Source organism: Podarcis erhardii, assembly GCF_964252035.2.
Source record: "Podarcis erhardii genome assembly, chromosome: 11".
NCBI lineage: Eukaryota > Metazoa > Chordata > Lepidosauria > Squamata > Lacertidae > Podarcis > Podarcis erhardii.
This window is the reverse complement of record NC_138501.1, coordinates 444,602-462,821: the sequence shown is the minus strand read 5'-3', so window position 1 is coordinate 462,821 and position 18,220 is coordinate 444,602. Positions and strand designations below refer to the sequence as shown.

Here is an 18,220-nt window from a genome sequence, read left to right as displayed (position 1 = left end):
GAGACTGACTTTGGAGAGTTGCCATATTCATGTCTGGACATCACCCAGCATCCCCCTGCCTCCACATCTTGTTGCGGAGCGCAAATAATGGACGGTCTGCGGGTAGCGCAGCCCCCCCCCCCCCGGGGGTGGTCAGGGTTAATTACCCTCATTTAACCCTGAATTACTGGCATGACTGGCTGTCTGATCTCTTGGGAGGCCACCATATCTCATCGTCGGAAGCCGGAAGTGCCTCCATCAAAGTTTAGACCCCACATACAAAATAACTCCTTTGTGCCCCCCCCCCCATTTTTGCACCCACCAGTTATGGCAGAAATCCCACCAACAATGCAGATACATATTTCCTCCCCTTGTTTTAGTCAAGTCCCTCTGTCAATAAATAATACTTTAAAAAGAATTTCCAGCTAGGTTTGGTGGCTCTTTTTCTCCTTGCCTTTCCCTCCCCAGCTTCTTATTTGTTTTTTATTTTTGACCCTGTTTTACAAGCACTCTGCAGGAACCCATGGCTTGTCAGTGCCTGCATTATCCCATCATAACCTTCCCCCAGAAATCTCTGTACCATTTGGAGTTCAGAAAGACACAAGGAACTTAGCCATGCCCATAGTTATACACCAGGAGTCACAATGTTATTCTCTAAAATTTACAGTGTCTGGAACACTTAGCCTTTAGATATCAAGCTGCAGTGGTGATATATATGGTGATATACATCATAAACCATAGACATATGGTGATTTATGTTTGTAGAAAACAAACTGCAGTTTGATATCTAAAGGTTCCAGGCACTGTAAATTTTAGAGAATAACATTGTGACTCCAGTGTCCTGGTGCAAAGGACGATTTTCCAGTTCACAGCAGACACTTAAAGAAGAGCTCCCTTCCACTGGGGATGCTTAAGAAATTAGACTTCTCTGAATCTGTGTATTAGAATATAAAGATCCTTTGGATTTTACTTCTCTGAATTTTGTGATGCAGTTCTCAATAGAAAAAAAAAGGATACCATAATGCAAATATGTTTAGCAATGTGCATATTGAGATAAAATATGTATTTAAATGTTTGTTTTGTGATAGAAAACATACTTAAATACAAATTTTCATGTTGGTTTATTGTTTTTATATAAAGCACTGGCTTAGTGAGCAGATTCAAAAAGAATCTACTTTCGACCTGCTTCACGCTCCAGGCTCCTCTCTCTTTTTAATGCTGCTGCCTCCCTTGCCTCTCTATGGACTCATTCATACTGTTCTCTAATGTGGATAGTTTTGTGTACCTTCATGAATTCTCCATTGTCGACATTATGTTCTCCTTTAAATCACTTTCCCCTCCCCTCAATCCAGATTTTCTCGTATCAGATATATTCCAAAAAGAAGGATAAAATCTGGATGGAGGGAAGGGAAAGTGTGGGAGGCAGCAATTTGAAAGAAAAGGTCCTATGTGCAGCAGATAATTAACCTAGAATCATAGAATCATGGAGTTGGAAGAGACCACAAGGGCCATCGAGTCCAACCCCCTGCCAAGCAGGAAACACCATCAGAGCACTCCTGACATATGGTTGTCAAGCCTCTGCTTAAAAACCTCCAAAGAAGGAGACTCCACCACACTCCTTGGCAGCAAATTCCACTGTCGAACAGCTCTTACTGTCAGGAAGTTCTTCCTAATGTTTAGGTGGAATCTTTTTTCTTATAGTTTGGAACCATTGCTCCGTGTCCGCTTCTCTGGAGCAGCAGAAAACAACCTTTCTCCCTCCTCTATGTGACATCCTTTTATATATTTGAACATGGCTATCATATCACCCCTTAACCTCCTCTTCTCCAGGCTAAACATGCCCAGCTCCCTTAGCCGTTCCTCATAAGGCATCGTTTCCAGGACTTTGACCATTTTGGTTGCCCTCCTCTGGACACATTCCAGTTTGTCAGTGTCCTTCTTGAACTGTGGTGCCCAGAACTGGACACAGTACTCCAGGTGAGGTCTGACCAGAGCAGAATACAGTGGCACTATTACTTCCCTTGATCTAGATGCTGTACTCCTATTGATGCAGCCCAGAATTGCATTGGCTCTTTTAGCTGCCGCGTCACACTGTTGGCTCATGTCAAGCTTGTGGTCAACCAAGACTCCTAGATCCTTTTCACATGTACTGCTCTCAAGCCAGGTGTCACCCATCTTGTATTTGTGCCTCTCATTTTTTTGCCAATACTTTACATTTCTCCCTGTTAAAATTTATCTTGTTTGTTTTGGCCCAGTTCTCTAATCTGTCAAGGTCGTTTTGAAGTGTGATCCTGTCCTCTGGGGTGTTAGCCACCCCTCCCAGTTTGGTGTCATCTGCAAATTTGATCAGGATGCCCTTGAGTCCATCATCCAAGTCGTTGATAAAGATGTTGAATAAGACCGGGCCCAAGACAGTACCCTGTGGCACCTCACTAGTCACTCTTCTCCAGGATGAAGAGGAACCATTGATGAGCACCCTTTGGGTTCGGTCAGTCAGCCAGTTACAAATCCACTGAGTGGTAGCATAGTCAAGTCCGCATTTTACCAGCTTCTTTACAAGAATATCATGGGGAACCTTGTCAAATGCCTTGCTGAAATCAAGGTAGGCTACATCCACTGCGTTCCCTTCATCTACCAGGCTTGTAATTCTGTCAAAAAACGAGATCAGGTTCGTCTGACATGACTTATTTTTCAGAAATCCATGCTGACTATTGGTGATCACAGCATTCCTTTCTAGGTGCTCACAGACTGTTTGCTTAATGATCTGCTCCAGAATCTTCCCTGGTATTGATGTCAGACTGACTGGGTGGTAATTATTTGGGTCCTCTCTTTCCCCCTTTTTGAAAATAGGGACAACATTTGCCCTCCTCCAGTCTGCCGGGACTTCGCCTGTTCTCCAGGAATTCTCAAAGATGACTGCCAGTGGTTCTGAGATCACATCTGCCAGTTCTTTTAATACTCTTGGATGCAGTTCATCTGGCCCTGGAGACTTGAATACATCTAAACTTGCCAAGTATTCTTGTACTATCTCCTTAGTTATTCTGGGCCGTGTTTCCTCTGCTGAATCATTTGCTCCAAATTCTTCAGGTCGGGCATTGTTTTCTTTATCGGAGAAGACTAAGGCAAAGAAGGCATTGAGGAGTTCAGCCCTTTCTGTGTCCCCTGTTTGCATTTCACCATCTTCTCCTCTGAGTGACCCCACTGTTTCTTTGTTCTTCCTTTTGCTACGAACATACCCATAAAAGCCTTTTTTGTTGCCTTTAACCTCTCTAGCAAGCCTGAGTTCATTCTGTGCTTTAGCTTTTCTGACTTGGTGTCTACACGTGCTGGCTATTTGTTTGAATTCCTCTTTGGTGGTTTCCCCCCTTTTCCATTTTTTGTACACCTCCTTTTTTAATCTTAGTTAAAATTCTTTAGATAGCCACCCTGGCTTCTTTAGGCCCCTTCCATGTTTCCATCTCATTGGTATTGCCTGAAGTTGTGCTTTTACTATCTCCCTCTTAACAAACTCCCTGCTTTCTTTTAACACAGTTTCTTTCAGTAATCAGCATTCTATGCTAACTAGCATTTTTATAGTTTTTTAAAGCATCTGATCAATTTCTTAGTATCTACATTAAGAGCAAAGGTGTAAATCATGATAGCTATTCTGCAGATAAGGATAAACCAAAATTTCAGGTGCTACACTGCCCTCTCATTGCCTGAGAAGGATATTCTTGTAAAGTTTCTCACCAGTTGACAAAACTGTAAAGCAAGTATGATCTTGCAGATGTTGGCTGCACTCTGCTGAAATGCTCCCTCCTCTTTAGAACAGAGCAGATTTTGTTTATAAATACAAGAGGACTCTTAAAGCTGCTTCACATTTCTTCCTTACAAGGAATACAGAACTTGCTTGGACTTTGGTATTCATGTTTCCCAACTGTAATATTATTGTGGCGAATCACTGGGATGCATTAGCTAAGTTATTCTGCAGACAAATTGGCTTGACAGAAAGTTATTTTAAAAATGTTGAATTTTAATTTAGATTTGCATGCTAGCAAAGAAGAATAGAAAGGGGAAGCAGCTAAGCTTCTCATCAGCACATAAATCTTGACATATTTGTATTTCCTTCCTTTCTACCATGGAAACAAGTCACAAATGAAGACGCTAATTAACATCAACTTGTGTAAAGTGCACATAGATGTAATTTTACATGACTTAAGTTGTATAAGCAAAAAGCAAATGTTTGTAATAGTAAAGATTTTTGTCTGTGGGACTAAAATCTTTTACAGCATACCAGTACAAACTTTCTTAGTTTCTATTCAGGAAATAGGGAAAGAAGCAGAAGAAATTAGCTCCAATTAGCCAGTGATGTACAACCTGATCTCAACCATGTTGATTGTAAGGATAGGTAAGGATAATTTATTTAAATAGATTTAAAGGATAATTTATTTAAATAAACCCAAAGTGTACTCATTAATGGTTCCTCGTCATCCTGGCAAAAAGTGACAAGTGGGGTGCTGCAGGGTATTGTCCTGGGACTGTTGTTGTTCAACATTATAAATGACTTGGATGAATAAATTGAGGGGCTGCTCATCAAATTTGCAGATGACACCAAACTGGGAGGGGTAGCTATTGCTGCAGAAGACAGAATCAGAATTGAAAATGACCTCAACAGATTGGAGAACTGGGCCCAAGTTAACAAAACGAATTTCAATAGGGACAAATGTAAGGTTCTGCATTTAGGCAGGAAGAGATCTTTCAAGTCATTAGCTCCCACTCAGAGATCAATCAAACAACCCTGACTACAGGCAACCCCCATTTATGTGGGGGTTACTTTTCAAGGCACTGCACATTTAACTGAAATCATGTATTTGAAACACCACTGAAAATGCCTGCACACACACCGTATTGCCCCCGCCTCCACCCTGCCACTTTTTGGGTCACTTCCAGGTTTGGCGCAATGTGCTTATGCACAATTGCGCACATACTGTACATGCATAAATGCTTGTATTAGCAAGCCAAAGCTACGTAGTGCACACTATTCATCTTGCTTTCCATTTACTAGCTGGACATTGTCCTCTTTTGAGTGGGTCTCCTTTTCATTTATTATATGCATAATTTTTTTTGCATCACTAGGCCTTTTGGTTGAACTTAGTTAAGAAAAAAAAAAATCCTTACTCATCTTCTTTATTATCATGGCATATATAAAAACTATGCTTCCAATTTGGTGAATTCTGGCCCATTATAGTTTATAACAAAATAAAACTGTTAGACTTTTAGATGCCATGTGACTTTTCTGTTTCTGCTCCCACAGACTAAAACAGGCAATGGCCTTAACTGGTAATGATGACCCAGAAACCACAATTTATATACTAGTCTAGTGAAGCTGATCATCTGTCAGGGATCGTGCTGAAGAAGGCTGCACTGAGGAAGAATGGTGGGAGCCTCTCCCTCCTCCTGATCCTGAATCTTCCCAGGAACAGGAAGAGAATATAGATTTGGAATAGTGGTTTGCAGGGGGACATAGTTCAGAAGGCAGAGGTTGGGAAATACTGAATGGGGAACAGCTAGCAGAAGAAACACTAGAAGAGAGAGAGTTAACAGATTCACAGTCTCTGGATAGTATCCACCCCCCTTCCCCAAAGTCCCGAAGAGCTCAGAAAGTGACAGAACAGAAAGTGCAGAGGCTCCAAACTCAGATTACAAGATGTAGGAGTGATGTATATTAGTAGGGATGGAGAGGGGAGTGAACTTAATTGGGAGCACTGCCATTACTAGGAGATGTGTTTTTTGTTCTCTCGCTGTGATTATTTCTAATAATAGTTTCTAATAATAGTTTCTAACTGGTAAGAAGACTCCTTTTCCTTTGTTCTGCTTATCTACTGCCACAGGAGAGGAAACTGATTCCTTGAAGCCTGACATCATCCATATAAGCATCAAGCTATGTATAACTTCAAGTAACCGTAGAAAAGGTGGGGAAAAAATAAACACAAAACTTTATTTGAAAGCTCAACTTAAAATCCAAGTATTTGGGAATGTTAATTTTTCTGCATGATTTGAACATTATAAGTTCCATATGCGGTCTGTGATATTGCTTTCTATCTTGCCCTTTCTTCACTTGATTGCTCATGTGAAGAGATTAGCCTCCTTCCTGTAGGCAGTTCTCAAGTCCAGTTAATACATTCCAACAGCAGGATGCCTGGTACTTAAAATGCAACCACATGAAGGCTTTCCATATGGCAAGAAGAGAATATAGTTGTGGAGGAATATATGCCATATTTCATAAAATTGTAGAGTTGGAATCATGTAGCCCAACCCCCTGCAATGCAGGAATATGCAGCTGCAAGGATTGGACCTGTGACCTTGGCATTATCAGCAAACTGCTCTAACCAACTTGAGTTGTGCACCTTTTTTTTTTTTTTTTTTGCCAAATTATGTTTCGAAAATTAGGGTTTTCATTAGATTTGATGGCACATTAGACTCGAGTAAATATGGTAGTGCATGGTGCTGATCCTAATTTACTCAGAAGTAGGTCTTGGACTTACTCTGCAGTTAAGTGGGCTGTGTAGCCCACTGAGTTACTGCTTAAAGTGTGCAAGAATGGGAAAGAGCTGTTACCGTTTTCCTTGCTCCAGGGAGGGTTTCTAGTGAGCACCCAAAGCAAGGCAGAGGGAAATAATTAGAAAACCCCTCTCTCCCTCAGTGAAAGCAACACAAGGGGAAAGTTCCCCCAACCCCTTAGCGGGGTGAGCCAGAGTGTGGTTCCCTCCTTCCTCAGATCCTCTACGCAGGCAGGCCTGGCGTTTGTACACTGCGAGAGAGAAGGGTAAGCCGGCGCTGTGAGGCCTGTTTTCTTGGCATGTGCACCTGCTCTCCCACTTTGTTCTGCCACATTTCAGGGCCCGGCTGGGGGATTGGATGAGTCAGCCTGGTAGCTTCTTCCGTTGGAGGGACATGGGGGCAGATGCTGTCAAGAAGGAGGCTGCAGTGAGTCCCCTTGGGCCGGGCCAGCCAGGGGTCTTGCCATGTAGTTTCCCAAGGGATCCACATTGTGGTCAGTGGTGGAGAAGCAGAGGAGGAATAGAAAGCGGGCTTCTTGTAAAGCTGGTGTTTCCCTTTCACAGTAACACTCCAGCACAATCAGAGTGATATTTACAGTCTTTATTACACATATACAAGAACAGCTACAGTTCAAAATTACGCGTCTGAACCCGTTGAGTCAGATTAGGGGAGTGGCTTCCTACGATTCCCGTACCAACAAAGTAGGCGTGGGAATCGCTTGAGCCGTCTTTGATCCTTATGTTTCATTTCCCTCCTTGTCTGTACTGAATTGAAAGCCCCCTCCCTTCCTGAGCTTCCCTCCCGAGCCTCTGGGTGGTTGCAGGGCTCTCCAGCATCCCTGAGCCCCTACTCTCCCTGACTGCTCTCCGCCCCCTGTTCTGGCCCCCTGTTCTGCCTCCTGCGTCATCTCCCTGTCTTCCTCTTCTGTCCATTGCTCCTCAGAATCCTCCCTGACACTTCTGGATGCAGCTGCCATGGTGAGTCCAGGCACAGGGCAAAAGGTGCCAGGAGGCAGCTTGCCTGCCCACCCCCTGCAGCCTCAGCGCAGCTCGGCCAGCCTGCCCACCAGTGCCGCAGGATCCTCCGCAAGACAAGGTGCTGGGCCGGGTATGAGGCAGACACCTGAGCTCAGGCAACCTGAGCGTGCCAGCCACATGGCTAGTCCTCAGCACACCTGGGCAGCAAATGAGCTTCTGGGTCACTGGGTGGCGGGGCGGGGTCTATAAAAAAGGAGCCCCCCCCCCCTGCAAGACAAGTTAGTTTGGGGTAGTCCAGTAGGGCTGGGAGATATTTACTCAAATCTAATGTGCACCTTTTTTGCTTTGTGAAAATTAGAGTATGCATTAGATTTGATGGCACATTAGATTCAAATAAATATGGTACTTTGCATGCTGAACGTCCCTGGTTCCTGGTTAAAAAGGATCAAGTTGCAGGCAATGTGAAAGACATCTGCTACAGATTCTGGAGACCCACTGCCATTCAGAGTCATAGCTGTCAACTTTTCCCTTTTCTTGCGAGGAATCCTATTCGGAATAAGGGAATTTCCCTATAAAAAAGGGAAACATTTACAGCTATGTTCAGAGTAGCCAATCTGGTATATGTGGTCTGACCTGTTATTAGGCTACTTCCTATGTCCCTTTGTTGTCTGTGTGAAGCAGTGTCCTCAATCTTGGTAATTTTCACAATGCCAACATAAATCACAAAACTGGGATTTCATTTTGGCAAGTGCATAAAGGAATGGTTTCACAGAAATGGAACTGTCACATGGAACTGTCAGTATATGGGTATGCTTTAAGCAGCAACAATGCTCCTATTTGCATGTACAAATGGAATTTGAGAACTTCTACATTTCAGGTGTGGTCGTGCTATCTGATCTCCAGGAACATCCACATCGCTGGTCCTCTTCACAGCCAATGCAAACTGTATGCAGATGTCACAGGCAATACAGTGGAAAGTCCAACCCATCTGATTTCCTTCGGGGCCTCCTCTCACCTACAAGGCATGCAATTTTTAGGAAAAGAAATCTCCAACTACACTTACCTGTGGTTCTTTGTCGTGTTTGTTGGGGTCCTTTTCATAGCTTTCTGCATAGATCCTGAGAGTGGCTCGCACATGACTAGAAGCACTTAATCTGAAGATGAGTCTGGATGCATCCGAGAAAATTATCCTTAGCCCCTATTAAAAGTAAATACAGTTTATAGATGGTGCAAACAGAATTTTTGAGAACATTCTGTCAACTAACAGCTGCTTCAAAGGAATATTCATTAATCTTATAGCTGCCAAGATTTGTACAGTGGCTAACTAGAAAAAAAGAACAACTCCACTCTAATAAGTTCAACAAAACATGGAATATAACTACTTTCTCTAAATTAATATATCACAGCAGAATGAAAAAAAGAACAAGATTGAAACACATGCATACATTTTGTGGTGTTCTGGAATGATAAATTTCAGTATGCGTATTCCCAGCTGTACAGTTCTTTTGCTTTATTGTAATTTGTCTATTCTTTTTATATTAATTAGCTTAAGTTATAGGGGAGGGATAAGAATACTTAAACTTTCTTATATTTAGTCATTTAACATAATTCTATACTAAGTCAGAATATACTGCACTAATTTGCAACTTATGCAATTGAAAACTATCCATGTGCTAGCTACAGCTTCAGTTACTGTTAATAGCATTTTTATTTACATGTACAAATTACTTGGTTGGATCCAGAGTTAAGACTGTCTGGGCTGGTGGAAGTTGTTTTCTCTGTTCCCTCCCCATTACAGCAGACTCTCTCCCCCTGAATATACTCCTCTGAGAGTCAGAAAACTGTTGAATAGGATGTGCTATAATGCATGGAGCTGGGGAAGTGATTCATGAAAACTGGGTACAGACAGCTTCTTGAGAAACAGCTCTGTTTGTGGTGAAATGCACCTTCATCCAATTTGGGGGCGGTCTTCCCTTCATACCACATATCTTTATTTGCCTTTCATACCTGTCTTTTGGTCACAGTCCCATCAACGGGATCCACATATTCAAAGCTGGTTGCTTTTTGCACACTGTAGACATTGCTTCCAACAGCAAATTGTTGATTACTGAAAGATTTGTCAGTGATCAAAGCCTCCAGGTCTCTCATTATGAAATATGCTGTCCTGGGATCCAGAGCTTCATAATCAAATCTTGAATTGAAGGAATTAAAAGAATAGCAAAAACATGTGGCATGGCAACATATTAAAAAGTGTCTCCATGGCAAGGGTCAGTCTACACCAAATGCTTAATACTAACAGCAAACTCACCCTTCAAGTGTGATTATAGAGAAAATAGCAGCATTCCTGCACAAGAGGAAGGTTTGTAGAAGTGCTGAATTGTTAAAGAAAAAAGGGGAGAGGAGCTGGGAGCCATGCTCAGTTGGCATGAAATGCTGACTTGTGCTTGCCCCGCATCTAGGGAGCCTGCATCTGAGCGGTTTCCCACTTGTCCCGTGCTTTCTAGGCAGGATCCAAACAGTTTTGCCTTTCACCTGGAAATTTAGCACTAAATCAGAACAAAAGGCCCTCTGCGGAAAACCCCACTGCCATTGGTTTTGATTCAGCACTAATGCACAAGTTTCCGTGGGGGAAGTGGCAGGGCAAACAGAAGTGTGGATAAGCCCTCACTGTGGAAAGGGGGAAATGAAAAACAGGGGTTGCATGGAGGGGAAAAGAGGGGACTCAGATAGGGTGTGGCTGGCTGGCATCCTGACCAGGAGAACTACACACTGCAACATTTTGTTGCAGGTCCTACTTGTAAGGTTTAATGGAGAATAAGTTGACAGGAAAAATGAAACCAATGTGCTACAAATCTATGAAAATGCATAGAGAAAGTTGCTAAGGCATAAGGTCACTTCTTGACACACAAACCTTGAGGAGGCTCTTTGCCACCTCCCAAACTCTGCCCAGCACTAGAGCCTCCAAGCCTCTGAGCAAGAGGCTAAAGACAGACCTCTGGCTCTGGAGCCTTGGGTTTATCCATCGTAGTTTCACAGCTGGGCCCACCCACTCAGTGTGCCGTCACACTTTCCATAAATTTCCACAGGGAGGTTGAAAGCACCATGCTTTCATGCACATTAACCAAGTACAGTTTGGACAAATGACTTTATTCCTTGTTTTAAATATTAATTACTGGCATAATCTCATAATCTCATTAGCTGGAAAATTATATCTGAAATGGAGACAATTTTAACTTCCTTGTATGACTGGGGACAGCAAGTTATCAGCTTATTAGAGTTATGGGGGGGGGTGTATTAGAGGGATACCTAAGCGACCTCAGAGGGCAAAATATTGTCAGGAGCTGATGGTGGTTCTGGTGCTGGCCACAATCTCTTTACACAATAAGTGCCTAAAGAGTTCTACAATTTTTGCTAAGGACTGCATGTACCATATTTTTCGCCCTATAGGATGCACCGGCCCATAGGACGCACCTAATTTTTTTTGGGGGGGGGGAATAAAGGGGGAAAATATGCAGCTCTCCGCAAGCCGGAGAGGCAAGGCCGGGCTCCCACGGCTTGTGGAGAGCTGAACGAAGCTAAGCCTATAGGGCGAAAAATACGGTAACTCTTTTGTTCTGCCACAGCTCCTATAATTAGAATTATGGAAGCATTTCTTAAACATTGCTTTCCCAAAGGCACAAGATGACTTATTAATAAAATTTCTAGTTTTATAAACATACCATTCACATTAAAATAGTTTGTTTGGCCTTGCTTTTTTTTGAAGGCATTGTTACCCTATCCATTTCCAAAAAAGATTCTAAACCAAACTCCATGCCTTGGCTGTAATCTACAAAAGAATTCATGCCGAATCCATGCCTGCCTGCAGGAGTTTTACAATGGCCCCACTTTCTCCTTACCAAAACACAAATCAGCACTGCATATATCTGTAGTAGATTTAAGTTGTGGGTTGTGGTTTGACAATAATCACCTCTACATATGAATGATTACTTTTATAATTTATAATTTGTTAAGAGTATACGGTCCTACAGGCACTGTACTCTCTCTCTACAAACACACACACAAAATTCATTGCATTATGCAACTGACTCTTCTATAGATCAGCCATTCTCACCTACAGTAGTAGTGGCGGCCAAATTTTGCCCAGTGCTCTCGGACAATCTCTTCCACACTCTGTTTTCGAGCTGCTATGATTGACAGCCAAATTAGGACAGCCCAAAGTCCGTCCTTCTCTCGAATGTGGTCAGATCCTAAGAGAAAAATATAAAAAAATACACTGCATGTTAAAATATAATGCTGAAGATGGAAAACAAAGGTTCTGGTGTATAGTAGCTGTTAATTCACTTTATAAGGGGGATTAGAGTCTTGGCTCTGTTCCCTGGAAAAGATCTATACTACAGTGGTGCCTCGCAAGACGAAATTAATTGGTTCCGCAAGTTTCTTCGTCTTGCGAGTTTTTCGTCTTGCGAAGCACAGTTTCCCATAGGAATGCATTGAAAATCAATTAATGCGTTCCTAGGGAGACCGCCTTCAGACCAGGTCCGGGGACAGTCTGTCCCCGGACCTCTTCTGAAGGCTGGGGGGGGGGGGGAGGACTTTTCTCCCCACTGCCAGGCTTCAGAACAGCCTTCTGAAGGCTGGCGGTGGGAAGAAAAGCCCTTCTCCCGCCGCCAGCCTTCAGAAGAGTTCCTGCAGGGCTGCCTAGGCTGCGAATAGCAGCCTGCTGCCCGGTGCGAGGGACGCTCTGAAGCAGAGCGCCCCTCGCGCGGGGAAGACATTCACAGCTTGGGGAGCCCTGCAGGACTTCCCCGCAGGGCTCTCCAAGCTGCGGATAGCAGCCTGCTGCCCCGCACGAGGGGCGCTCTTAAGCAGAGCGCCCCTCGCGCGGGGAAGACATTCACAGCTTGGGGAGCCCTGCAGGACTTCCCCGCAGGGCTCTCCAAGCTGCGGATAGCAGCCTGCTGCCCCGCACGAGGGGCGCTCTTAAGCAGAGCGCCCCTCGCGCGGGGAAGACATTCACAGCTTGGGGAGCCCTGCGGGGAACTCTTCTGAAGGCTGGAGGCGGGAGAAGGGCTTTTCTTCCCACCGCCAGCCTTCAGAACAGCCTTCTGAATGTTGGTGGTGGGGAGGAAAAACCCCCTCCCACCGCAAGCCCCGGGAAGAGAGGAGAAGCTGTGCGCCTTCTCCTCTGTTCCCAGACCTCCCACCGCAAGCCTTCAGGACAGGTCCGGGAACAGAGGGGAAGGCGCGCAGCTTCTCCTCTCTTCCCAGGGCTTGCGGTGGGAGGAGGGTTTTTCCTCCCCACCGCCAACATTCAGAACAGCATTCTGAACGTTGGCGGTGGGGAGGAAAGCCCTCCTCCCGCCGCAAGCCTTCAGGACAGGTCCGGGAACAGAGGGGAAGGCGCGCAGCTTCTCCTCTCTTCCCGGGGCTTGCGGTGGGAGGAGGGTTTTTCCTCCCCACCGCCAACATTCAGAACAGCATTCTGAATGTTGGCGGTGGGGAAGAAAGCCCTCCTCCCGCCGCAAGCCTTCAGGACAGGTCCGGGAAGAGAGGGGAAGGCACGCAGCTTCTCCTCTGTTCCCGGGGCTTGCGGTGGGAAGAGGGTTCCCCGCTGTCCCGGAGATTTCCCTATGGGCTTTCGTCTTGCGAAGCAAGCCCATAGGGAAATTCGTCTTGCGAAGCCGCTAAAAAATCGGAAAACCCTTTCGTCTTGCGGGTTTTTCGTTTAGCGAGGCATTCGTCTTGTTAAGTAAAAAGGGCCGGGTGGCGCTGTGGGTTAAACCACAGAGCATAGGACTTGCCAATCAGAAGGTCGGCGGTTCGAATCCCCGCGATGGGGTGAGCTCCCGTTGCTCGGTCCCTGCTCCTGCCAACCTAGCAGTTCGAAAGCATGTCAAAGTGCAAGTAGATAAATAGGTACCGCTCCGGCGGGAAGGTAAACAGTGTTTCCGTGTGCTGCTCTGGTTTGCCAGAAGCGGCTTAGTCATGCTCCCTCAGCCAGTAAAGCGAGATGAGCACCGCAACCCCAGAGTCGGCCACGACTGGACCTAATGGTCAGGGGTCCCTTTACCCTTTACCTATTGTTAAGTATAATACCTTAGGCCAAGAAGTTAAATCAAAATGGCACATCTGTACAGCCTCTGTTATTTTCCAGTTGTGTTCCTATTGTTCAGGTCATTTTTGTTTTTTTAAAAAAACAACCCAACTTGATCCAAAGTTGTTTGATAAGAAGGCAACAACCTTTTAGGATGGATTCAGAAACATCAAACAGAGGGTACAAATTAATAGATATGTTTATCACTGTGTTCTAGAAAACTTGCTCACTATTTTGTGACATTTTGGTTGATCCTAAGAAATATACAGTATTGCCTGAGTGTGGAATTAAGAATTACTGTTACTGTTAGGTAAGAATTACTGTTCTTAATTACTGGAATTAATAATTACTGTTAGGTAAAAATTACTGTTAGGTAACAGAGGTCTTGTTTCAGAAAAAGCTTTGATGTATTTGTAATCCACCCAGATGGAGAAAAATTCTGTTCACGATAGTCAAATTACTCAAAACACAAGAGTGCATGAAAAATTAACATATAATATGCAAAGATCTCACACAATTGGAAATGAAGGAACAATGCAGAGAATTCGCATTTGTTATGAAAAATCAGAATGCAAACACTAAGTTCTTGAACTGATAATTCTTTTTTCTATACTTCTGTGCAATGTCATTTATTCCTGAGGTTTCTGCTGCTGCTTTCATGCTCATAATCTACTGTTCTGTCTTTCATCACTTTTTGCATCATCCTGTATCATCTCTATTTCTCTGTTGTATATCTTACCAATGTCTTATGTTGAATGTATCAAAGGCAAAACGCTGGATTTCCCACCAAAATTCTCCTGTCCTCCCCTTTCTTTCACAGTTGAAGCAGCTTCCTCTGTGCCATTCAGAGGTGTTTACAACTCTTTGACTCCTTCCACTGCCAGATGAATAATGCCTCTTCAGTATCAAAATGGCAGCAACTTTCTGTTTTGAGGGGATGACAATTTGTGTGGCAATGTCTGATGCCCTGGCCCCTATTTAGTGGCTCTTGAGAATACCTGAGTGTGTCCCTGATCTAGAGTACTGTGTTAACCTGCCATAGATACCTCCCTTTTCAACCAGACGCCTTCTCATGCCTTCTTCTTGGCCACCAGGCTCGGCATCCCTCCTCTCACATGCCTGGACAAATCCTCAATTATGAGTTGCTGGGTTATCCAAAATATATCACTAGTTTATAAGAAGCATGTCTCCATTTCTCTCTCCTTATTTAGGACTTCTTCATATTCAATTTACTGCACAAGGACCTGGCTGCTGTTTGCATAAGCTTGGAGATGAAGTAAAAAAATATTCCTGTTGCTGCCGAGGATTAGCTCAAACATATAAATCATGTGCACAGCTTTCTTAACAGTGATTAACAGTTTGCTGATGAAACTTTGGGCAGTGATGGCTGTTGCTGCACCTTCTTTTTCAAAGCCCAAGTCATTGCTCATAATGCCCACGACTTACTAAATTCATCTGACAAACTCCCTTCTGCTGCTACAAAAAAGGAATAAGTTCCAATAGCATGGGTTGACCTCCAGGATCTGCTGCCAGAAAGCAAGCCTGAGAACACAGCCAAGTGGCACATCCTCCCCACCCAAAAAAACCCCAGTTGTCCTTTTACAGCAGAAACGGTACTTTCATTTACCAGGCTGAAGTCTCCTTTTTATAATAAATCTAGGCTTTACATTTCTGAAAGTTTACAGTTTACATGTTATTACTAAGGAAAACAAGCTGACATTGTTGTTTGGGTACAGCTTTACAGGACATTTAATCATGTTGTTGTTCTTTAGTCGTGTCCGACTCTTCGTGACCCCATGGACCAGAGCATGCCAGACACTCCTGTCTTCCACTGCCTCCCACAATTTGGTCAAACTCATGCTGGTAGCTTCGAGAACACTGTCCAACCATCTCGTCCTCTGTCGTCCCCCTCTCCTTGTGCCCTCAATCTTTCCCAACATCAGGGTCTTTTCCAGGGAGTCTTCTCTTCTCATGAGGTGGCCAAAGTATTGGAGCCTCAGTTTCAGGATCTGTCATTCCAGTGAGCACTCAGGGCTGATTTCCTTCAGAATGGAGAGGTTTGATCTTCTTGCAGTCCATGGGACTCTCAAGACTCTCCTCCAGCACCATAATTCAAAAGCATCAATTCTTCGGCGATCAGCCTTCTTAATGGTCCAGCTCTCACTTCCATACATCAATACTGGGAAAACCATAGCTTTTACTATACGGACCTTTGTTGGCAAGGTGATGTCTCTACTTTTTAAGATGCTGTCTAGGTTTGTCATTGCTTTTCTCCCAAGAAGGAGGCATCTTTTAATTTTGTTGCTGCTGTCACCATCTGCAGTGATCATGGAGCCCAAGAAAGTAAAATCTCTCACTGCCTCCATTTCTTCCCCTCCATTTCTTCACCTCTTGCCAGGAGGTGATGGGCCCAGTGGCCTTGATCTTCATTTTTTTGATGTTGAGATTCAGACCATATTTTGCGCTCTCCTCTTTCACCATCATTAAAAGGTTCTTTAATTCCTCCTCACTTTCTGCCATCAAGGTTGTGTCATCTGCATATCTAGGGTTGTTGACATTTCTTCCGGCAATCTTAATTCCAGCTTGGGATTCATCCAGCCCAGCCTTTCGCATGATGAATTCTGCATATAAGTTAAATAAGCAGGGAGACAATATACAACCTTGTCGTACTCCTTTCCCAATTTTGAACCAATCAGTTGTTCCATATCCAGTTCTAACTCTAGCTTCTTGTCCCACAAAGAGATTTCTCAGGAGAAAGATGAGGTGATCAGGCACTCCCATTTCTTTAAGAACTTGCCATAGTTTGCTGTGGTCAACACAGTCAAAGGCTTTTGCATAGTCAATGAAGCAGAAGTAGATGTCTTTCTGGAACTCTCTAGCTTTCTCCATAATCCAGTGCATGTTTGGTCTCTGGTTCCTCTGCCTCTTCTAAATCCAGCTTGCACTTCTGGGAGTTCTCAGTCCACATACTGGTTGAGCCTACCTTGTAGAATTTTAAGCATAACCTTGCTAGCATGTGAAATGAGTGCAATTGTGCGGTAGTTGGAGCATTCTTTGGCACTGCCCTTCTTTGGGATTGGGATGTAGACTGATCGCCAATCCTCTGGTCACAGCTGAGTTTTCCAAACTTGCTGGCATATTGAGTGTAGCACCTTAACAGCATCATCTTTTAAAATTTTAAATAGTTCAGCTGGAATACCATCACTTCCACTGGCCTTGTTATTAGCAGTGCTTTCTAAGGCCCATTTGACTTCACTCTCCAGGATGTCTAGCTTCTCTGAGTTATTCAAGCCCCTTCGCCACGGCAAGGCAGTGATCCATGAAGGGGACATTTAATCATAGAGAAAGGCAAATCACTTTGGGGGCAATTAGAAAGTTTAGACCAGCATGGCATGAAACTGCCACAGTCTGCCTCTATTGTCCAATGTCGGTAAAGGATTTATTACTGATATTTGGATCAGTTGCCAAATATAAGGAAATGTTGGGAAAACCAGATGGTAACATAGAAGAGAAAAAGCTCATATTGCTACAACAAGTAATCATGGGAGGGGAAAGCCCCACCTTAAATTTATACATTACTGCTCATCTCAATCTCTAAAGTGTTCTTTATATATGTTTACAGTTCAGTACACATACTTAGATATTTTTAATTAAGTGCTAATATAAAATTTTACTAACTAAATAACTATTGACAGCTACTTAAAAATAACAAAAGCTGTCCTCTCCTATTGCAATAAGAAAAGCTTCTACACAGCTTGTGTTTCCTGTGGTAAAGGTAAAGGACCCCTGACCATTAGGTCCATAGAATCATAGAATCATAGAATCCTAGAGTTGGAAGAGACCACAAGGGCCATCGAGTCCAACCCCCTGCCAAGCAGGAAACACCATCAGAGCACTCCTGACATATGGTTGTCAAGCCTCTGCTTAAAGACCTCCAAAGAAGGAGACTCCACCACACTCCTTGGCAGCAAATTCCACTGTCAAACAGCTCTTACTGTCAGGAACTTCTTCCTAATGTTTAGGTGGAATCTTTTTTCTTGTAGTTTGGAACCATTGCTCCGTGTCCGCTTCTCTGGAGCAGCAGAAAACAACCTTTCTCCCTCCTCTATGTGACATCCTTTTATATATTTGAACATGGCTATCATATCACCCCTTAACCTCCTCTTCTCCAGGCTAAACATGCCCAGCTCCCTTAGCCGTTCCTCATAAGGCATCGTTTCCAGGCCTTTGACCATTTTGGTTGCCCTCCTCTGGACACGTTCCAGTTTGTCAGTGTCCTTCTTGAACTGTGGTGCCCAGAACTGGACACAGTACTCCAGGTGAGGTCTGACCAGAGCAGAATACAGTGGCACTATTACTTCCCTTGATCTAGATGCAATACTCCTATTGATGCAGCCCAGAAATGCATTGGCTCTTTTAGCTGCCGCGTCACACTGTTGGCTCATGTCAAGTTTGTGGTCAACCAAGACTCCTAGATCCTTTTCACATGTACTGCTCTCAAGCCAGGTGTCACCCATCTTGTATTTGTGCCTCTCATTTTTTTTTGCCCAAGTGCAATACTTTACATTTCTCCCTATTAAAATTCATCTTGTTTGTTTTGGCCCAGTTCTCTAATCTGTCAAGGTCATTT

The 18,220-nt window shown here is 43.9% G+C and overlaps 1 protein-coding gene across 2 annotated transcripts in view; it reads right to left on the bottom strand.

Moving 5' to 3' along the window:
• Positions 1-18,220, bottom strand: part of PGM5 (phosphoglucomutase 5) — a 112,187-nt gene that overhangs the window by 13,160 nt on the left and 80,807 nt on the right. For both annotated transcript variants that reach the window (XM_081881003.1, XM_081881004.1), the window contains exons 8-10: positions 11,608-11,743; positions 9,504-9,687; positions 8,560-8,694 (exon numbers count right to left, since the gene is read on the bottom strand). In XM_081881003.1, the coding sequence (XP_081737129.1) occupies positions 8,560-8,694; positions 9,504-9,687; positions 11,608-11,743 (455 nt within the window). The remainder of the gene's footprint in view (positions 1-8,559; positions 8,695-9,503; positions 9,688-11,607; positions 11,744-18,220) is intronic.